This window comes from Dendrobates tinctorius, unplaced genomic scaffold (assembly GCF_039654945.1).
Source record: "Dendrobates tinctorius isolate UK_male_01 unplaced genomic scaffold, ASM3965494v1 ptg000030l, whole genome shotgun sequence".
Lineage (NCBI taxonomy): Eukaryota > Metazoa > Chordata > Amphibia > Anura > Dendrobatidae > Dendrobates > Dendrobates tinctorius.
Window position 1 is genome coordinate 24,906,558 of NW_027361698.1, and position 18,616 is coordinate 24,925,173.

At 42.7% G+C, this 18,616-nt stretch overlaps 1 protein-coding gene across 1 annotated transcript in view; it reads left to right on the plus strand.

Annotated features, from left to right (window-relative positions):
* Nucleotides 1–17,377, plus strand: part of FAM241A (family with sequence similarity 241 member A) — a 40,467-nt gene extending 23,090 nt beyond the window's left edge. The window contains exons 3-4 of the mRNA XM_073572139.1: nt 12,706–12,754; nt 16,967–17,377. Coding sequence (XP_073428240.1) covers nt 12,706–12,754; nt 16,967–17,212 — 295 coding nt within the window. The 3' untranslated portion in view covers nt 17,213–17,377. The remainder of the gene's footprint in view (nt 1–12,705; nt 12,755–16,966) is intronic.
* The last annotated feature ends 1,239 nt before the right edge of the window (nt 17,378–18,616 follow it).

The window sequence follows — 18,616 nt, forward strand, 5'->3', positions numbered from 1 at the left end:
TTCGACATCGATGCAATAAACCAACTTATCTTCCTGGGCAAAGTAAGGAACGAACTCGTCGTCACGATGTCTGAACCATGAAAAAGACACTCCTGGCAACAAACTCTTGCTTTTGAGCCTTGATCTGAGTAACTCAGCAGCATCTGTGGGAAGATTCAAGTCTCTTACCAAATCATTCATCTCCTCCTGGGAAAACAATTTTGGTCTTGTATCATCTTAAAAGTCAGAACTCGATTCATCATCTGGTTCAGGTATGACTCCACCTTCATCGGAGCTAGTTATCTCTTCCAAGGTAGCAGGGGCCTTGGGTACTGGTATATCTGTGCCATGGGGGATGGGACGAATTGCTGAGTGAATATTGGGGTATGAAATGGAATGCTTCCATTTTGAATTATACCCTTTCACATCGCATGAACAAAAGTAACTGGTTCTTTTGCTCTCGCCATACCATAGGAATCCCATAACGGAAAGCTTTTTTTCTTACCCTTGAACCAATTTCGGAGGTCCTCAACACACCGTTTGCACACTTTATGAGGCGCCCAAGCATTATCTTGATCTCCAAGCTTTAGTCCGAAATATGCGAAGTATACCTTTTTCACAAAGTCTGTAATATTCAGCTGTTGCTTCAACACTGTATATTCACCACAAATGTAACAAACTGTCAGGCGAATTAATACACTTCCACTGAGCCATAATGATAATTTTGGGAAACACTGTTGAATATGACGAGCTAACATGAACTGAGATTAAAAAGTGTGAACAGGCAAGAACCAAGATAAAACAATTGAAACAAGCCCAGGCATGTCAGAGCCCGCTCGTTCAGCTTGCAACGTGTTGATTCTGGTTTCATTAGCTCACTCTGCAAGTTCTTTTCTTTGAAAGTTATATTTTTTTTGGCATTGTATATCTTCAATGCATTGATGTGAATTAATTAATAATAATTTTGACTTTCAAAACCCTGAGGAAAAAAAGAACAAATTGAGAAAAATTTACTAAATTTGAAGAGCATTTTGTGGCAAATCCTGACGTCCAGGATTTTTTTCAATATTTTTTTTCGTTTTCAGCACACTAAAATACATGGAAATTAGATGAAAATAATCAAACAGCTTTTTAGTCGCAGACCTGTGTAATGTCTTTTCTCTATATCCATACTACTATGCCAGAATATGGTCAGCGGCGGATTGTGTCAATTTTTCATTCAAACTAATTAAAAAAAGAGAATTCCCATTAACTGTCCGCTTTCAGTTCAGTTGCAAAACCTTTTACAACTGGAATAGTATTTTCCTGTAGTACAAAACCTAATGGCTAGATTACATGCTTTTGCAATGAACAGTGCTTCCTAATTGCTATATTTACAGGAAAAGTGCCCACTTTGTGCTCCATAAACGCTCTGGTCTATCCAGTTGTGGTCTGTTATCTCGCACGCTGTCTATTACATGTGTAACTCAGTAAGTTTCCCTTAACACTGACAAGTCATTCACTGAAATCCACTGACAGACTTTCCTCAATTCGTCTAAAAATCAGTGCATGTTGTTTGTTTTTTCTCTTTGAAGAGAGGTGTATAAATTCTGGGCAGCAACTTGCTGTATCTCTTCACAAGGTGGAAAATTATAGGTCATGGGAATCTAACACGACCAACTCTCCTCTCAGACTAATGGGACTTTTTTCTTCTGCACACAAAACCCAAAAAAACGCTAGGTAACCCTTAGGCCAGCAAAGTCAATGAGAATCCTGAAGTGTTGTGCCCATGATCAGTATTTTTCCTCTCAGGATTTGCTGTGCATTTAAATCCTCAGTATGTCAACTCTTTGTGCCTTTTTTGACCCATTGAATGCACGGGGGAAAAAAAATGCATGCAAAAATGTGGATTTCTGCTGCCAAGAGATGCATACATTTCTGCAAGCAAATGCTCAAAGTGTGCACATCTTCTTACTATCAAGGGGAGACTTGGTGGAACTCCCATTCACATTAGTCTGTTACCCAAATATGGCCAACTTTCATGGGTATTGGCATCTTGGGACACAAGACCTAAATTTCCATTTTATGAAATCTTTTGAGATGAGTGACATAAATCGAATCTTGTGTGACTGTGCTTTAAAAGGCTATGGACACCAACTTTGATATGGTAAATATATAAATTTTGTCTTCTCATGTTAGTGACTACCATCAGTTAATACAATAAAGATCGAGTTTACAATGCTTATGCCTTCATCTCTTTACAGAGGGGAGGTTTTTTGCAGCCTTTCCAGTGATCGGCCGGCTATCCCTGATAAATGGTGGGTCCAGGCTTTGTCCCAGTCACCGATGGAGGCTAGAAAGGCAAGTAATTGCAGTCTCGAGGGAACGCTAGGAATACAGCCACAAGATGTAGGTATGAGAAAGTGATAACCCCAGGAGAGGGAAAATAACACAGGTTGCAGATAATCGCGGTCAAAACGTAGTGCTCAGGACACGATGTTAATCATTTTTCTTTATTCCACAACGCGTTTCTACGGTAAAACAGTCTTCATCAGGTGGCAATGTCAGAAGATGAAGATGGTGTTTGACTGTCAAAACGCGTTGTGGAATAAAGAAAATGATTAACATCGTGTCCTGAGCGCTCCATTTTGACCAATGGAGGCTAACCTGAGTGTCAGCCTCTAGTTTTATTTTGGGCAGTCTGGGTGAGTGGCTGTATAAGTTAAGTTCATATTCTACTAAGTAGCTCTGTAGTCTTCCCACAGATTGGCAGGACAAGGCCTAGAAAAGGTACTGCAAAACTACAAATAAGCAGGTCTGTGTAGCGTTATTATTATTTTGGACTATAAGACGCACCGGACCATAAGACGCACCCTAAATTTTTCGAAGGAAAATAGGGAAAAAAATGTGTCAAATGGGGGTCCGTCTTACAGTCTGAATTCAGCTTACCAGGGAAGGGATCCGGCACAGGTGGAGTGGTCACAGGGGTCGTTCGGTGTTCCAGGCTGGTGCGGTGGCCTCTAGGAAATCCCATCCCAAGCTGGTGCGGTGGTGGCACTGTGCTGGGGCAGGGGTGCTGGGACGCTATGCTGCTGTGCTGGGGAAGGGGTGCTGGGGCGCTGCGGTGCTGGGGTACTGTGCTGGGGAAGGGGCGCTGTGGTACTGTGCTGGATCTCTGTGCTTGGCCGTTGTGCTCCGATGCAGGGCCGCAGTTCTCCGGTGCAGCGGCTCCGGCGGCATTTTCACTAAGACCGGAGGCTGCCATGTTGCGGTGGCCTCTGGGAACATGGCCGCCGGTCTGGGGACGGCGCATGCTCCGATTCAGATCCCGTTGCCGAGATTTGAATCTAGTCTTCCGAGATCTGTACCTGAGCATGCGCCGTCCCCGGACCGGCGGCCATCTTCCCGACGTCCATGTTCCTGGAGGCCACCGCAACATGGCAGCCTCCGGTCTTTGAGAAAATGTCATCGGCGCACAGCCCGCCGCTACCACCTTACCACAGAGCCCCACCGCACCCACGCCAGCCACAGAAAGTGAGTATATTGCGACCATAAGACACACCCCCCCACACTTTCCCCAAAAAATTTTTGGGGAAAAAGTTTGTCATATGGTCCGAAAAATACGTATGTGTATATATGTATGTATGTGTGTGTGTGTATATATATATATATATATATATATATATATATATATATATATATATATATATATATATATATATTTTCTCAGCTGTATTCGGCATAATAAAAAAAAAAAAAATCACAGCATGCTGTGATTTCACTCTATTTGATGGGTGGGAGGGGGAAAAAATGGCATGTCACACGGATCATCAGTATGGCATCTGATTTTTACAGATACAATTCTGTAACATGGGAAACGGTAAATGCTCCTGTAAAAGACTAATGGCCGCTGAGTAAAACAATATTGCACACAAGTGAGAAAAAAAATCTCCCCACTCTCCTGGGTGAGACTGGGCCCAATAGTACACAAATGTGAGCGTACCCTTACTCTGTTACTGTGCCAAAAGTAAATTAATGAAGCCATAGTGGCAGAGCCCCTTCTGTGTTCAAAAAAAATTAACCAGCTGGTTAGGAGCGAGGTCCGTTCTACCTTAAAGATGAAATCCACTGCTAACATAGCCTAGCTGCGTAAATAAAATTGCTTTGTTACTGAAAAATAGCACTAGTATCATGCCAGTGCAATCTTTCTCAAGTGGAATCAGAATGACATGCGTATGCAAAGCACTTTGAACATCAGCTTTTTACATAGAGAATTACTGTATGTAATTTAAAGCTAGTTTTCTAAGTAATAAAGCAAATCTTATACAGATACACTTTTTTTTTTTTTTTTTTCTTTTTTTATTAGAAGACGCACTTTTTCCCCCAAATCTGTCAGACACCCCCATTAATAACCCCATTGTCAAAAGAAATAAACTTGGGAAAGAGTGCTTTTTGCAATTACCGTATATACTCGAGTATAAGTCGATCCGAGTATAAGTCGACCCCCCCACCTAAATTTGCCTCAAAAACCTGGGAAAACTTATTGACTCGAGTATAAGTCTAGGGTGGGAATTGCCGAAGATACTGGTAGACTTAATGCTGCACAACATACAGTATGCCCCCAAAATGCTGCACAGTGAATGCTGGCCCAAATAATGCTGCACAACATACAGTATGGCCCCAAAATGTTGCACAGTGAATGCTGGCCCAAATAATGCTGCACAACATACAGTATGCCCCCAAAATGCTGCACAGTGAATGGTGGCCCAAATAACGCTGCACAACATACAGTATGCCCCCATAAATGCTGCACAGTGAATGGTGGCCCAAATACCGTAATGCTGCCCCCAAAGTGATAGGATTACTGGTAATCCTATCATGTTGCTGCCGCTGCCCCTGCTGGAATTTAAAAAAAAAAAAAAAAAAAAAAAAAACACTATATACTCACCTACGTTGATGACAGCTGCTCCTGAGCGTCGCTGGCTCTTCAGTGACTCAGGCAGAGGGCGCGTGCTTTCCATGTCATCGCGCCCCCTGCACGTCACTGCCGGAGGACGGGAGAGCAGTGCGCAGAGACTTTGAACGCCGCGGCCCTATCACCCGACGCTGCAGGGGACCGCAGACTAACACCGGGGACCGCGGAGACGAATGGGACCGCAGAGATGACAGGGACCAGGTAAGTTGGCACTGTGACCCGACTATAAGTCGAGGGGGTTCTTTTTCAGCCCCAAAGGGGGCTGAAAAACTCGACTTATACTCGAGTATATACGGTAAGTCTTTTTCATGAGTGTGCTTTTTATTTTGACTATTGGGTTAGTAATCAGGGTGGATAAAAATCTTGATTTTTTTTTTTAAAAAAATCAAAAAAATCAGATTTTTTTGATTTAAATCAGATTTTTTTGATTTAAATCATTTGATTTAAATCAGATTTTTTAATCAAGTTGTACACAAGCAAAACTTTGTCTTTTTGCAAATCTAATTGTTTTACACAAATAAAAATATTAAAACAGTAGATTATGAAACCTAATAATTTTTATTTGCACTATTAAACACTCAGAATTGAACTACAGAGAGTAAGTACTTTTTAACAATAGCCTATCTCTAACGTTTGAAGTAAGCAAACATCTTCAGTGAATACATCAGTCCTTTAAGCCTACTGTTTATTTAGGACTTTTAATAGGAAAACCAGTTGTCCTGCTTTAGCAGTTCTATCCTAAGCGGGTTTCGGACTGTTGTGTGCACAAAACCAAATGAAGAAAACAATCTCTCTACTCCTGCGGATGAAGCCAATGCAGTCAGTAGCTGAGTAGCTAGATTTATTATCTTTGCTGGAAGAACAAGTGATTGCGACTTCCACCAGTCCAGTGGTTTTAGTTCATTAACGACGTTATCTGCAAACATGTATTTTTGAAATGGTGCAGATTCACACTTCAATTTCAGCACAGTTGCCACAATGTCATGGTTAGTATTGGCGAGCCACTCCATTGCAGAGTTGATTTCCGCCTCAGATAATTTTTTCCCTCTGTAGATGGGATGCAAGATATTGGCTAAATAGTGTTCTTCTTTTAATGCTTGGTCCTTGCGGTGCTGTATTGCAACCTTTACATTGTTTGAGAGGTTCAAGAGATCTAGAGAACCTTCTAAATCTTTCCAAACTTCTGTGGCATCAGCTATGGTTGCAGTATCTTTCTGCATTTTATCCAACGCAATCGATATTGGCTTTAACCTTTCCAAAAGGTCCTCGGCATTTCTCTTCACACCAAGATTTAATACTTTGCTTCGTATATTAGCATCAATTTTATCCCGATGTGTTTCGCAAATGGACAGTAATTTTGACCAGTTGTTAATAAACAGTTCCAAGCAGTCAGCCAAGGTATTCCATCTAACATCTTGTGGTAGAACCAACTTCAGTCCTCCCATTTCCTTGTAGGTTGCATGTGCAAAATGATTATTGCGGAAATATTTAACAATTTCTACAACATGTTCCTTGACACCCAAAATATGCAGGTCTTTTGCCAAAAGATGCAACAAATGGGCAGAACAACCGTATGTAATGACATTTGTGTCATCCTGTGCCAGTTCCGCTCGCATTTTTGCCACATTGCTTGCGTTATCAGTAACTAAGCTCCTTACTTTACATCCAAACTGTTCTTGGCATTGGTGAATTGAGTTCTTAGCAATTTCAAGTAAATATTCAGCAGTATGTGAATTTCCAGATGTGTCGATTGTGTCTGTAAGGTAAGTTTCACCATCTTCTGTTGTGACACAAGTGCAAATTATGGGGTCGTTGTGGATGTTGCTCCAACCATCCAAGCTCATGTTAACAACCTTGTCTTTCAAATATTTTGTACAAGCCGCTCTTTCTATGTCGTATACAGCCTGAAGATGTTTTCCTGAGATATCAAATCTACTTGGTGGTTTGTAGCCTGGTCTAATTCCTTCGATCATTTGTACAAACAATGGGTGCTCAACTAGTCGGAAAGAAGAATTGGTTGCAAATATGAATTTAGCAATTAATTCATCAAAATGTTCTTTCTGGCTCGTCGTAGTCTTTAAGATGAATTTTTCTACACTTTGCACGCAAAGTTTTTTTTTGGGCTGCTTTGTTGAAGTTGTACCCAGATATTGATTGTCACGTGCAGCACAAGCCATATTTGACCCTGAAAGCACAGAAATTAAAAATATAAATCGACTGCGTATTTGAAGAAATATAACGAAAATATTGAAACAAACTTTTTGAACAATGTAATGGTCCTCGTCCTATAAGGGCTGTCTCAAAAGTTATGCTACTCAAGTTTTCCGGTGAGGTTGCTGTAATACTGGTAACTAATATCAGAGCCTCAGCAACTGAAAAAAATTATGTCACAAAAGTTTTAAAAATGTTTTTTTTTTAAATGGTCAATTTGGCAGACTTCAAAAGTGAATTGCAGCCTACAATAAAAAAAAAATAAGCGTATACACACTTTATTTTTACTTAAAGGACATGTGCACCTTTATTTTTTAAGGTGCAGCCAGTCAGTGTGCACATGTCCTCCCCCCGCAGCTCTCTTACCTCCGATGTCAGCGCTGCGGGGATCCGTGGCTTCGTTCTGCCCGTCCGCGAGCGCGCCTCCATTCATTTCAATGGAGCGTGCGGCCCGCTGACGTCACGCCGCTGGATCACTGCGAGTAGGCCGCAACCGGAGGACGGGAGGCGGACGGTCAAAACGAAGCCACGGATCTCAGCGCTGCGGGGATCGGAGGTAAGAGCGCTGCGGGGGGAGGACATGTGCACCTTAAAAAAAATAAAGGTGCACATGTCCTTTAGCGTTAATTTTCTGTGAAATATTGCCTTAACATAAATTTAATTCTATACTCCAGAACTACCAGTGCTAGAAATTTTTCTTTTCATAGACTTTAACCATCCCAGTAAAATGTCTGTTAAAAAAATAGGTTGTAAATTAATTGCCAGACTTACCACTAGTACTAGGCTCCTGGTGCATAAGAAGCTGTGGGGGTTCATTGACATTAGTTGTATCACTATCAACATCTTCATTTCCCTTCTGGTTGCAGTTTTCATAATGTGATTTCAAACGGCAAACAAGTCCTTGGATATCCTTTTGACAGTATTTGCACTTTGCTCTTGCACCTTTCTTTCCAAGATCTGCTGCTGGCATCTCAACAAAATGAACCCAAATAGGGTCTCTTACGACCTGCTGCCATGGCAGGCTCACACAGATCACTTATGAAGTTTGATTGTTACTACAGCCTGAGCCAAGCACTGCTGATGTTACTACAGCCTGAGCCAAGTACTGCTGACTATCCAACAAGTTTGGGCATGTCAACTGAATGCAGGGAAAAAGAAACTAAACCAAAACTGAAACCAAGCTAGAAGTGTGGAATTAAAGGGGCAGTATGAACAAAATGTGGAGGCTATTAATAGTTTATACAATTAAGACATGCTGCTTTTAAACACCTACCTATTGCCATATAGTAAAACAAAAAAGATTTTTACTTACTTTGGGGTCCCCCCTCACCCTGGCGTTAGATCGTTGCCCCTAGTTTCGTCCGTGTAACTATGGGCGCACATGCACACTGCTCTCACTTCTCATTTTAATCGTGATTTATATTAAAAAAAAACCTTTTGATTTAAATCAGTGATTTAAATCATGATTAAAATCATGATTTAAATCGATCCGATTTAAATAGAAAAAAATCTTTTGATTTAAATCGTGATTTAAATCATGATTTAAATCGGCGTGATTTAAATCAATCCACCCTGTTAGTAATGGAGGTGTCTGACAGACACACCTCCGTTACTAATCCCTGGGCTTGATTTCAGCTGACATCAACCCCAAAACCATTACCGATTGCCATGCCCCAAGGCCATAGGCAGATCTCACTAGCGACATCGCTGGGGACGGGGATCGCTACTTACCTGTCACACCAGGCGATCCTGCGTCCTCCCGCCCGGCTCCACGCGTCGCTCGTCTTCACAGCAGGAAGCGCCACAGGAAGCTGACGACGAGAAACAGTCCTGAACGTTCTCGTGAGATCAGCGATAACCAGCGGGGGAGCCGGTCGTAGGTAAGTATCAGACACAGAGATATCGCTAGCAATATCACTATAACGTCACTAGTTATAGCGATATTGCTAGCGATATCTCTTAGTGTGACAGGCCCTTAAGGGTTTGTTAGGCTGTGAAGGGGCCATGGATATTGGCTCTTTCCCAGACTATTAATATCAGCCGGCAGCTGTCTGCTTAGCCTTTTGCTAGTTATTAAATCTGAATGCACTTTTCTGATTTGGGATATGTGCACACGCTGCGGATTTGGCCCTGCGGATCCGCAGCAGTTTCTGCTGCGTTGTACAGTACCATTATAATCTACAAAAAAACGCTGTGCACATGCTGCAGATTTTTCCGCAGGTTCAAATCCACAGCATGTCAATTCTTTGTGCAGAATCCGCAGCGGTTTCACACCTGCTTCACTGTAGAGGTGTGAAACCGCAGGGCTAATCCGCAGGTCTTTTGACCTGCGGATTTTTTAAAATCCGCGCGGAAGAATCCGCAGACCAATCTGCAGTGTGTGCACATAAGGCTCATTCTCATCCGAGTATAAGGCTAAGGGCCTTTACACATAGCGATATCGCTAAAGTGTCACCGATTTTGTGACGCAGCAGCGCTATCGCTATGTGTGATACTTACCTCCGACTGCTCCCCCACTGTCTGTCGCTGATCGCGCAGCTCCATTTCTCGTCGGGCGCTTCCTGCTGGCGCGGATGGAGGACGTCAGGATCGCCACGTCTGAAGGGTAAGTAACGACTGCTGCTGCATCGCTGTGAGATCTGCCTGTGTGGCAGCTCACTAGCGACCATTTAGTGATGCACCAGCGATCCTGACCGGGTCGTATCGTTGTCGGGATCGCTGGTACGTCGCTAAATGTAAAGGGGCCTTTAAGAGGACTCCTTATCAGAATGGCTCAAGATCAGAAGTGGAGTTTCAATTGCCTGAAAGAGGTGAACTTGAGTCAGTTCTTAACTAGATAATCATTAAATGTGTTGTCCACTTCTAGGACAGCCCCTTCTCAATCTGAATGTTTGCCGATGTTAGTTTTTTTTTTTTTATATTATACTAGCGTTCCCGGGACTCACTTGAGGTTGTTGTCATACAAGACCTTTGCCCAATCAGGGCCAGCTGCCTTCGTACGAATCGAAATCAATAGGAAGTCAGGGCTGCGGCTAATCTTTGACTTTCTCTTGATGTTTGCTTTTTCCAAAGGCAGGAACAGTAAAGCAAGCGCTGGAAGTTTTCTGTCATAGGAGACTAACCCTCTCTTGTGGTGCTGTCATACTCTCTGAAAAATCAAACTACTGTAATTATGATTTTCTGTAAATGCTATCTACTTGAGGGGAAAAAAGTATATGCAAATGAAGTCAAACACTATCTTTATAATGTAAACTTAGACCTTGTGAGAATCTAGCTTTGTTCCATTTCTAAAAACTAAATTAAGATCACCTAACTTTTTCATACTTTCTTACAGAATGTGGTATGTTATATGCTGAGTGTATATATCAATCCACACCCACTCCGCATGGCCACACTCCACACAAAGCCCTGTTCACATGGCCCACGTTGTCCGCACACACGGGCGGAGACACATTCACCTCATAAGCCACCCTGCAAAACTCAGTCTAGAACATCCCAGCCCTGCCGCCTTCAGAGTATCAGTGCGTGGCAGGCACAGGCCACATCTAGCTCCGTCATGTCTAGAATGGAGTTGCTTCTGTGAGGCATGGCATCAAGGGAAAGGGAGGAGCCTCATGGATTACACCGTTGTGCTCATAACAGGAAGTTGCTGTGCACGTGTGAGGGGAAGAGAGGAGTGAGGTGCTGCTGTAGTATAAGGCTGTGTATAAAGCCACATTCACACGTTCAGTATTTGGTCAGTATTTTACCTCGGTTTTTATAAACCAAAACCACGAGTGGGAGAAAAATACAGAAGTGGTGACATGTTTCTAATATACTTTTCCTCTGTTTTACTACATGTGTTAGCTAATACTGAGGTAAAAATACTAACCAAATAAGGTGTGAACAAGGTCTAAAGGAGAAAAGTGTGGTGCTGCAGAAGTAGGCTGTGTATACGATACGCTTTATTGCAATTAGTGCAATTTCTTTCGGGATCAAGTGTTTCCAATTGTATATGGAAGAGGAGTGTGAGGTGCTGCTGGAGGAGGCAGCTATAAAGGAGAAAAGCTGAGCTACAGAAACGCTTTGTATAAAGGAGGAGCATGAGGTGCAGGAGGAATAAGGCCCCTTAACTGCCGCCGTTAAAAGTTGGGTAATCACTTGGTTAATTTGTGTTGCAAATCTGTAGTGTTGAATATAGGATGTGAAATTGTTTTGTGCAATATAATCATTATAATTTGTTATAGCTAACCAGTTAGTTGCTGTGCTTGGGCATCGCCGGGCTCTACAGCTAGTGTATGGTAGTTTGATGCTGCTTCATGTTATCCTCTATACAAAGAGCTATGGCCTTGATTCATCAGTTTTCAGGCGTAAACCTGCTTGAAACTTTATAACTTTTACCACTTTCATACCAGTCTCACAACTTTTTGAAAAGTAGTTGGCATTTTGTCAGGAGGCCAAATAGATCATGACTTATGCCACAAGTGGCATGAATAACAGCAAAGTGCTCCAGTCCCTGACCTGTGTACATTTCTAGTGGTGGTGCACTGTAGCTGAAAGATTCATTATTCATAAAGAGGTATGCTCCTCAAATAAACATAGGTGCATTGTACTCCACCGGTATGCAAAATGCAAGTCTGTTTCTGGTGCTAGCAGTCATACGTGATCACTCTGACATGCAGCCTAAGTCTCCACAGACCTGTATTTGTCAATTCTAAAGCCCCCTTCTCACATAGTGAGATCGCTGAAGCGTCACTGATTTTGTGACGCAACAGCGACCTCACCAGTGATCTCTCCACATGTGACACACAGCGGCGACTGACCCCCCCCCCCCCCCCCCCCAGGATATCACTGATCATGCTCGAATGTCCAGGGCCATTTTTTCGTCGTCGGCGTCCCGATGGCCAGTGCGCGTCGCTGTGTTCGACCCGACGAGCGACCTCGTTGGCAACGCAGAACTCGGACACGGGCTGGAATCGTTCAGAAAAGCTGCTGTGTGACAAGGTGCCGAGGATCGCTGGATGGTTGCTGCATCGCTGAAGAGATCTGTCTGTTTGGCAGCTTACTAGCGACGCACCAGCGATCCTTACCAGGTCGTATCGTTGTTGGGATCGCTGGTGCGTCGCTAAGTGAAATGGGACCCTAAGGTACCTCTGCTTGGCAACTTATGGTGACACAAACTCTACACCCTTCTGTTGCGTTCTGGGACCTGGTTTGATAGCTGTGCTAAACAAGTAGAGCCGCATTTCACTTTATCTTATGGCTAAATCAGTATTTCCATTTTTCTGCAGTTGTAAATCATATAATGTCTTACTAAATAGCGCAGCATGCAAGAGCAAAGCTCACATGATACAATTGTGTAGACCACCTTAGTTTATGTACAAACACTGGGTCTTGCTACTGGTGGTTCTGGAATGAAGGGTCTGTAGTGACCGGTATTCTCTGTTTACCATCAAAACATCTCTGCATATTTGTGATAAAGATCTCATTCTTGGAGGCTTATGCACAGCTCTAGACTCATGACTGTAAAATTACTTTTTTTTTTTTTTTTTTTTTTTTTTTTTTTTGTTCCTTCCTAGTTGAAAACCTTCATCCCAGAGGAACAGGATGTCCCCTAATCTGACATGTTGTGTATGTACTTGCACTAGATTTTGCAGTATTTCTCTGATGTGGTATACACTGTATTCAGCATGTTCTAAAAAAAAAAACCTATTTCCTGAATATCTTGCACCATGCATCTTGCTAAATGTGCTACTTGGACAACGGACAGACCAGTTTGTAAGCTAATCAAAAAATGGGTGGGGGGGGGGGGATGATTGCTCACAAGACTTTGCTTGGAGACTTGCCGTGCCTGTAATTCAGTGGCTGACTACCACATATGAACAAGCTTGATGGCAAAGAATTTTTCCGGTGCTGGAAATTTTTCCATAAAGAAATCATCCATATTCATGGTTAAAAAATCATGAGAGGAGAGCCCCAGCGCCTGATGTTTCAGACCTGAAACGGTCCTTCCTCTAAGAAGGCATTAGTGTATGCCTTAGAGCAGGATTCCCCAACTCCAGTCCTCAAGAGCCGCCAACAGGTCATTTTTTCAGGATTTTCTTAGTATTTCACAGGTGATGGAATTCTTGTCTGTCCAGGTGATGCAATTATCACCTGTGCAATACTAAGGAAATCCTGCAAACATGACCTGTTGGTGGCTTTTGAGGACGGAGTTGGGGAACACTGCCTTAGAGGAAGGACTGTTTCAGGTCCGAGACGTGTCGGGCATTGGGGGCTCTCCCCTCATGTATTGTGTTTTTTAACCAAGAAGATTTTCTGAATAAGTGTTTTTTATGGAAAATTTTCCAGTGCCGGAAAAATTCTGTCTTCCAGGGTGGGTGGGAGCCTCTTGACACTGTAAGGGGGGTACCTAAAATGGCTACCCCAAATAAGATGGCTGACCCTTTTTATATTTCTGCTTCATTAATGCCATGTCAGACCCCTCCTTCCCAAGACCTGACCCCAGCTCTACCTCTGTACAAATCTGTTAACACCCCCCCCCCCCCCCCCACACACACACACACACACACACACACACACACACACACACACACACACACACACACACACACACACACTTCCAAATGTCCCTTTAACTTACGATATTCCCAAATCAACCCTGTCATGTCAGCCTCCCTTCAAGGCCAATTCCCAATACGGACTCTCTGGACTTCAGCAGCAACGGAAAGCTGGTGCTGGACCCATGGAGGGTGACTACAGATTCTGTTTTGAGGTATAGAAAAGCATTAGGTCTCCCCTTTCCTGAAAGTGGAAAATCCCTCAAGTCCTTATTGGTGGGGAAAGCTTTCTTAGAATGTCACAGCCCCTTCACCCTGCCGATTTTAGTGTGTGTGTGTGTGCCATGCATAGCACATCATAGAATTGGTAGTGACAGCATGATATTGCCACTAGGTTCCATTTGCTTGAACGAGGCTTAATTGCTGTTAAGATATTGAACATGGATGCTACAAATTCACTCTGCCCGGTAAGCCATTAACGGCCTGTCCTGCAAAGGTTTTCTGATGCCTTGATATTGATCATAGATTCTTAGATCATAAACTGTCCCTCAGCTGGGACACCAAGATAAGCTGTTATCTGTGGGGAGATATGGCAGGAAGTCAGCTGCTGGTCTCTTGACTTGTACTCCAAACCCTCATGGGCATATTAGTGGCAAATTCAAGTTTGCACTTACTCCTTGCTCTCTATGGGTGAGAAAACACTGATAAAAAATGACCTGCTGCAGTTTTCAGACACATCAGTTTTCCAGTTTAGTCAGGATAAAGTGTGCATGAGACTTCTGAAATCTCCTAAGTTTTGCTGGTACTGTAAAACACAGCTTAAAATTTTGCATAGACGCAACATGTGAACTTGGCCTAAGGCTGGAATCGCATGTGCAATTTTAGTGGTGGGATTTTGAGTCAACACTGGTAATCTACAATGATACACTAATTACAAATACTCTCTCGTTGAGGATCCTGGCTGGGGGAACTCCTCTTATTAGTTTAACTAAACTAAAAGCCTCTTTAAAGGAGATCTGTCACCCTATCAGCTGCGGCCACCACCATCAGGGGCTTATCGACAGCATTCTGTAATGCTGTAAATAAGCCCCTGATGAAACCTGAAAGATAAGAAAAAAGAGTTAGATTATACTCACCCTGGCGTTCGGCCCGGTCCGATAGGTGTCGCTGTCCTGTCCGGCGCCTCCCATCTTCGTACACTGTCCTCCTCTTTGCTTCCCCCTTGGCTCCTGCGCACGTGTACTTTGTCTGCCCTGTTGAGGGTAGAGTAAAGTACTGCAGTGCGACGGACCTCTGACCTTTCCCGGCGCCTGCGCACGGCAGAGTAAAGTACTGCAGTGCGCCAGGAAAGGTCAGAGGTCCGGCGCCTGTGCACTGCAGTACTTTACCCTCAACAGGGCAGACAAAGTACGCGTACGCAGGAGCTGAGGGACAAGCAAGGAGGAGGACGTAATCGTATGAAGATGGGAGGCACCGGACAGGGACACCCACCACACCTGACCCCGCCCCCCGGGTGAGTATAATCTAACATGTTTTTCTTATCTTTCAGGTTACAGAATGCTGTAGATAAGCCCCTCATGGCGGTGGCCCCAGCTTATGGGGCAAAAATGGGGTGACAGATTCCCTTAAGTATTAGTAACAGGGCGCTAGTCAGAATGTCACACTCCAGTAAGGGAAATCTGTGGTTCAGATGACTGGGCAGCCATCACAATAGCCACTAATGTTGGCTTATTGCTCATAACTGAATTTCAGTACTCCTTCTCTAAAGCAAACATAAAAAAAGTATAAGCTGCCTAATATTCTGAATGGGTGATAAACCCTACGCTTATGACATTGTAGTACATTTCTGCTCATGTAGGACATTTGGCTCAATCTTGACTGAGTATTATTCCACAGATATTGTCATATTTGACTGTTTGCAATGCAAGTGGTTGGGGGGGGGGGGGGGGGAAACCCTGCTAACTTTACTGTGTGGATGTAAGAGCGGTTTCCTGACTTTGTCCTTCACATTCCAACACTTGTAACACAGCCAGCTGGGTCTTTTTTTCCCTTCATTTTTCTCTTGTTAAAGGGACAGGTTTCTGAATTTGTAAAGCACTGCACCACCTAGAAGACTGTTACATATCACTTTAGAAAATGTAGAATCCATATTAAGTTTATTTAGACAGTCCTGCCCCATAAACATTTATATGCTTATTTCATGAGTGAGGATTCCTTACCAAATTATGTCTTCAGTTCAATTTTTTTGCAGGAAATAAATTGACACATAATCATCAGTGACCTTCATTTCAGGGGCTGGGCTAGTTCCTGCACAAAGTAGATGCACTCCCCAGCTTAGATCAGTAGTAACGAGCTGGCAACAGAGCGCACTCAGTATGCATTGTAAGACGAATACCCAGTGTGCTGAAACAAGGGCTGCCCCAGCAAATGCCAATGCCAATTTGTTACTACTTGTCAGAATTTTCTCTTGCTGACTCATTGTGCAGTGACTGTACCTGCCCTTGAAGCTAAGGTCACTGACTCTCTTCATTTCAGGGAGGGGGCAGAGGCTGTGGACGCACTGGGATTCTCATATGAAGCATCAAAGTAAAGGGGAAAGAGAAGCATTTAGGGAAGTTTTAATTTAAAGTACGGTATATTAGAAGATTGTTTAATGTCATTAGATTGGCATACATGATGAAATCTGACTTGTAGTTCGGGCAACCCCTTTTTAGTAAGGTTAAAGGCATGCCGTCATATTTGACTCATGAGCTTTAGAATGTCTATATAGTACATCACATTACTGCACCGATACAAGGAGCTGTGGCCAGTGCTACCGTTCAGCCCTATTCGGGTGACTTGGCTGCAATATCTCAAGCAAAAAGAAAAATAAGTCCACAGCACCTCATAGTATCACAGGGTTATCTTTACCCACAATAGGAGCGCACGTCAGGTCCAAGGAGTCCCTCTTGGAATGCGTTCAGACATCACAAACAGAGTAGAGACGGCACTTCACAGGTTGGTGGATTTTACATCTCCTTTATTCTGCCTTCTGTGGCGACGTTTCAATCAAAAGATCTTGTATGATCGAAACATCGCCACAGAAGGCGGAATAAAGGAGATGTAAAATCCACCAACCTGTGAAGCGCTCTCTCTGCTGTTAGATGTTTGGCTACAATGCCACTTTGTGAACTATGGTTCCTCACTGGAAATTCCTGGAAATGTTTTTAGCGTCATATCTTGTGATCTAATGTACTGATGTGTCTAGAACTATGTAGTAAACTAAACCATTGTGTCTTCCCAGACTTCACCCCTTCCGATCAACCATCCAGAGCAAATCATAAGGGATGACTATGAGAAAATGGGGACACTTTTTGGTGCAATCAACAAACTTCTACTTGACACTGGCTTCTCCCGGATGTACTTTGGTGAAAGGACTGTGGAACCTGTGCTCCTTTTGTTTTTTGGAGTCATGTTATGGTTTCTTGGCTTACAAGCTCTAGGACTGGTGTCCATCCTCTGCCTTGTAATTATTCATATACAGTCTTGATGACATATAGTACTGGATTATTTTACAGAAATTTAATATTTAAAAAGACCTTTTATCTTAAAGAACACAGCACAAGTAATATTTTAAATTAAGAGAATTGTCTGTCAGCCTATTATGTAAATGTTTTACATTGCATTGAACGATTAAAACCAGTTTTCAAATGTACTGATGTACAGATTATCCAATATTTGCTGCTCCCATGATCTGTGGCTATTGTCTGACATGAAAAGGGTTTTCCCCAAATCGCAACTTACTGATCAGTAGAGTTCAGGACTCCCAAACTATGTGACTGTCAGCAGAATACAGCGCTCATGTGTTTTCAAGGAGTATGGGAAGAAAACCAGGGTGTCCTCTTTATTTTAAAGTGTCAGCCCTTCCACTCCCCCACAACATTTTTGCGGGGGCAGTCAGATTTGAAGATTCCCATACACAGATGGTGGTTGTCCTGACACTTCACATAAGACACAGGTAACCAGTATGTATGCTACCCTCCACCTTCTTAAAGTGGTATTCTAATGTTTGAAAGCTTCCCCTATCTTTTGGATTGGGCATAACTTTCCGATGGCTGGGAGTCTAATTCCACTTCATTCATTCTAATGAGGATACAAGCCAAATCTACCATGCACAGCGATCTGCAATCATCGGCACACCCATTAAATGCGAAAGGAGTGATAGTATGCATACTCAATCTGTGTGCCATTCTACCAATACTCAAGTACTCCCTAGCAATTTGAAAGTTATCCCCCTATACCACTGGGGGGGGGGGTGGCTTTCAAACTTGAGATCATTTTAACGGAAACTGCCTGAAGTCACTAGAAGGTCAAATACTTTATCTTTAAAATTAGTAAAATCAGTAAAAACCTATAAAGAATAAGTGCAAGACACTAAGATATGGGGGGGAGAAGGTACATTAAATTTTCAATAAAAAGTGTACGATACAAGATGGTCAAAGCTGATGAGCATAAGACTAATGTATACAACAAGTTACAGACTTAACTGCACAATCAATATAACAATGCTAAAATAGTAGCAGGTGCGATTGTATATTTATTCTAAGTGTAATCTCAGTATTACAGACCAATATGCACTATTTGTGGTAGGAGCTCAGTGAGTTAAAAAAAAAATCATGCTGCCTTGATGGGATACCTTATATCTCACCGAGCTCCTTCCACAAATATATCTGTGATAATTATGTTCAATGGTCTGTAATAATTACTAGATTTATACTATTGCATGTGCCCATGTTCTACTGTTTTAGTATTGTTATATTCTATTAAGCTTAATTTTTTCAATAGTTTTACCTTTTTTATTCTCCTATTGTGCCTTGCATGTCTTCTTTGTAGGTTTTTCTTTTTATATGTGCTTATTGACCTATTACTCTATGCTCATCATACATATGTAGGT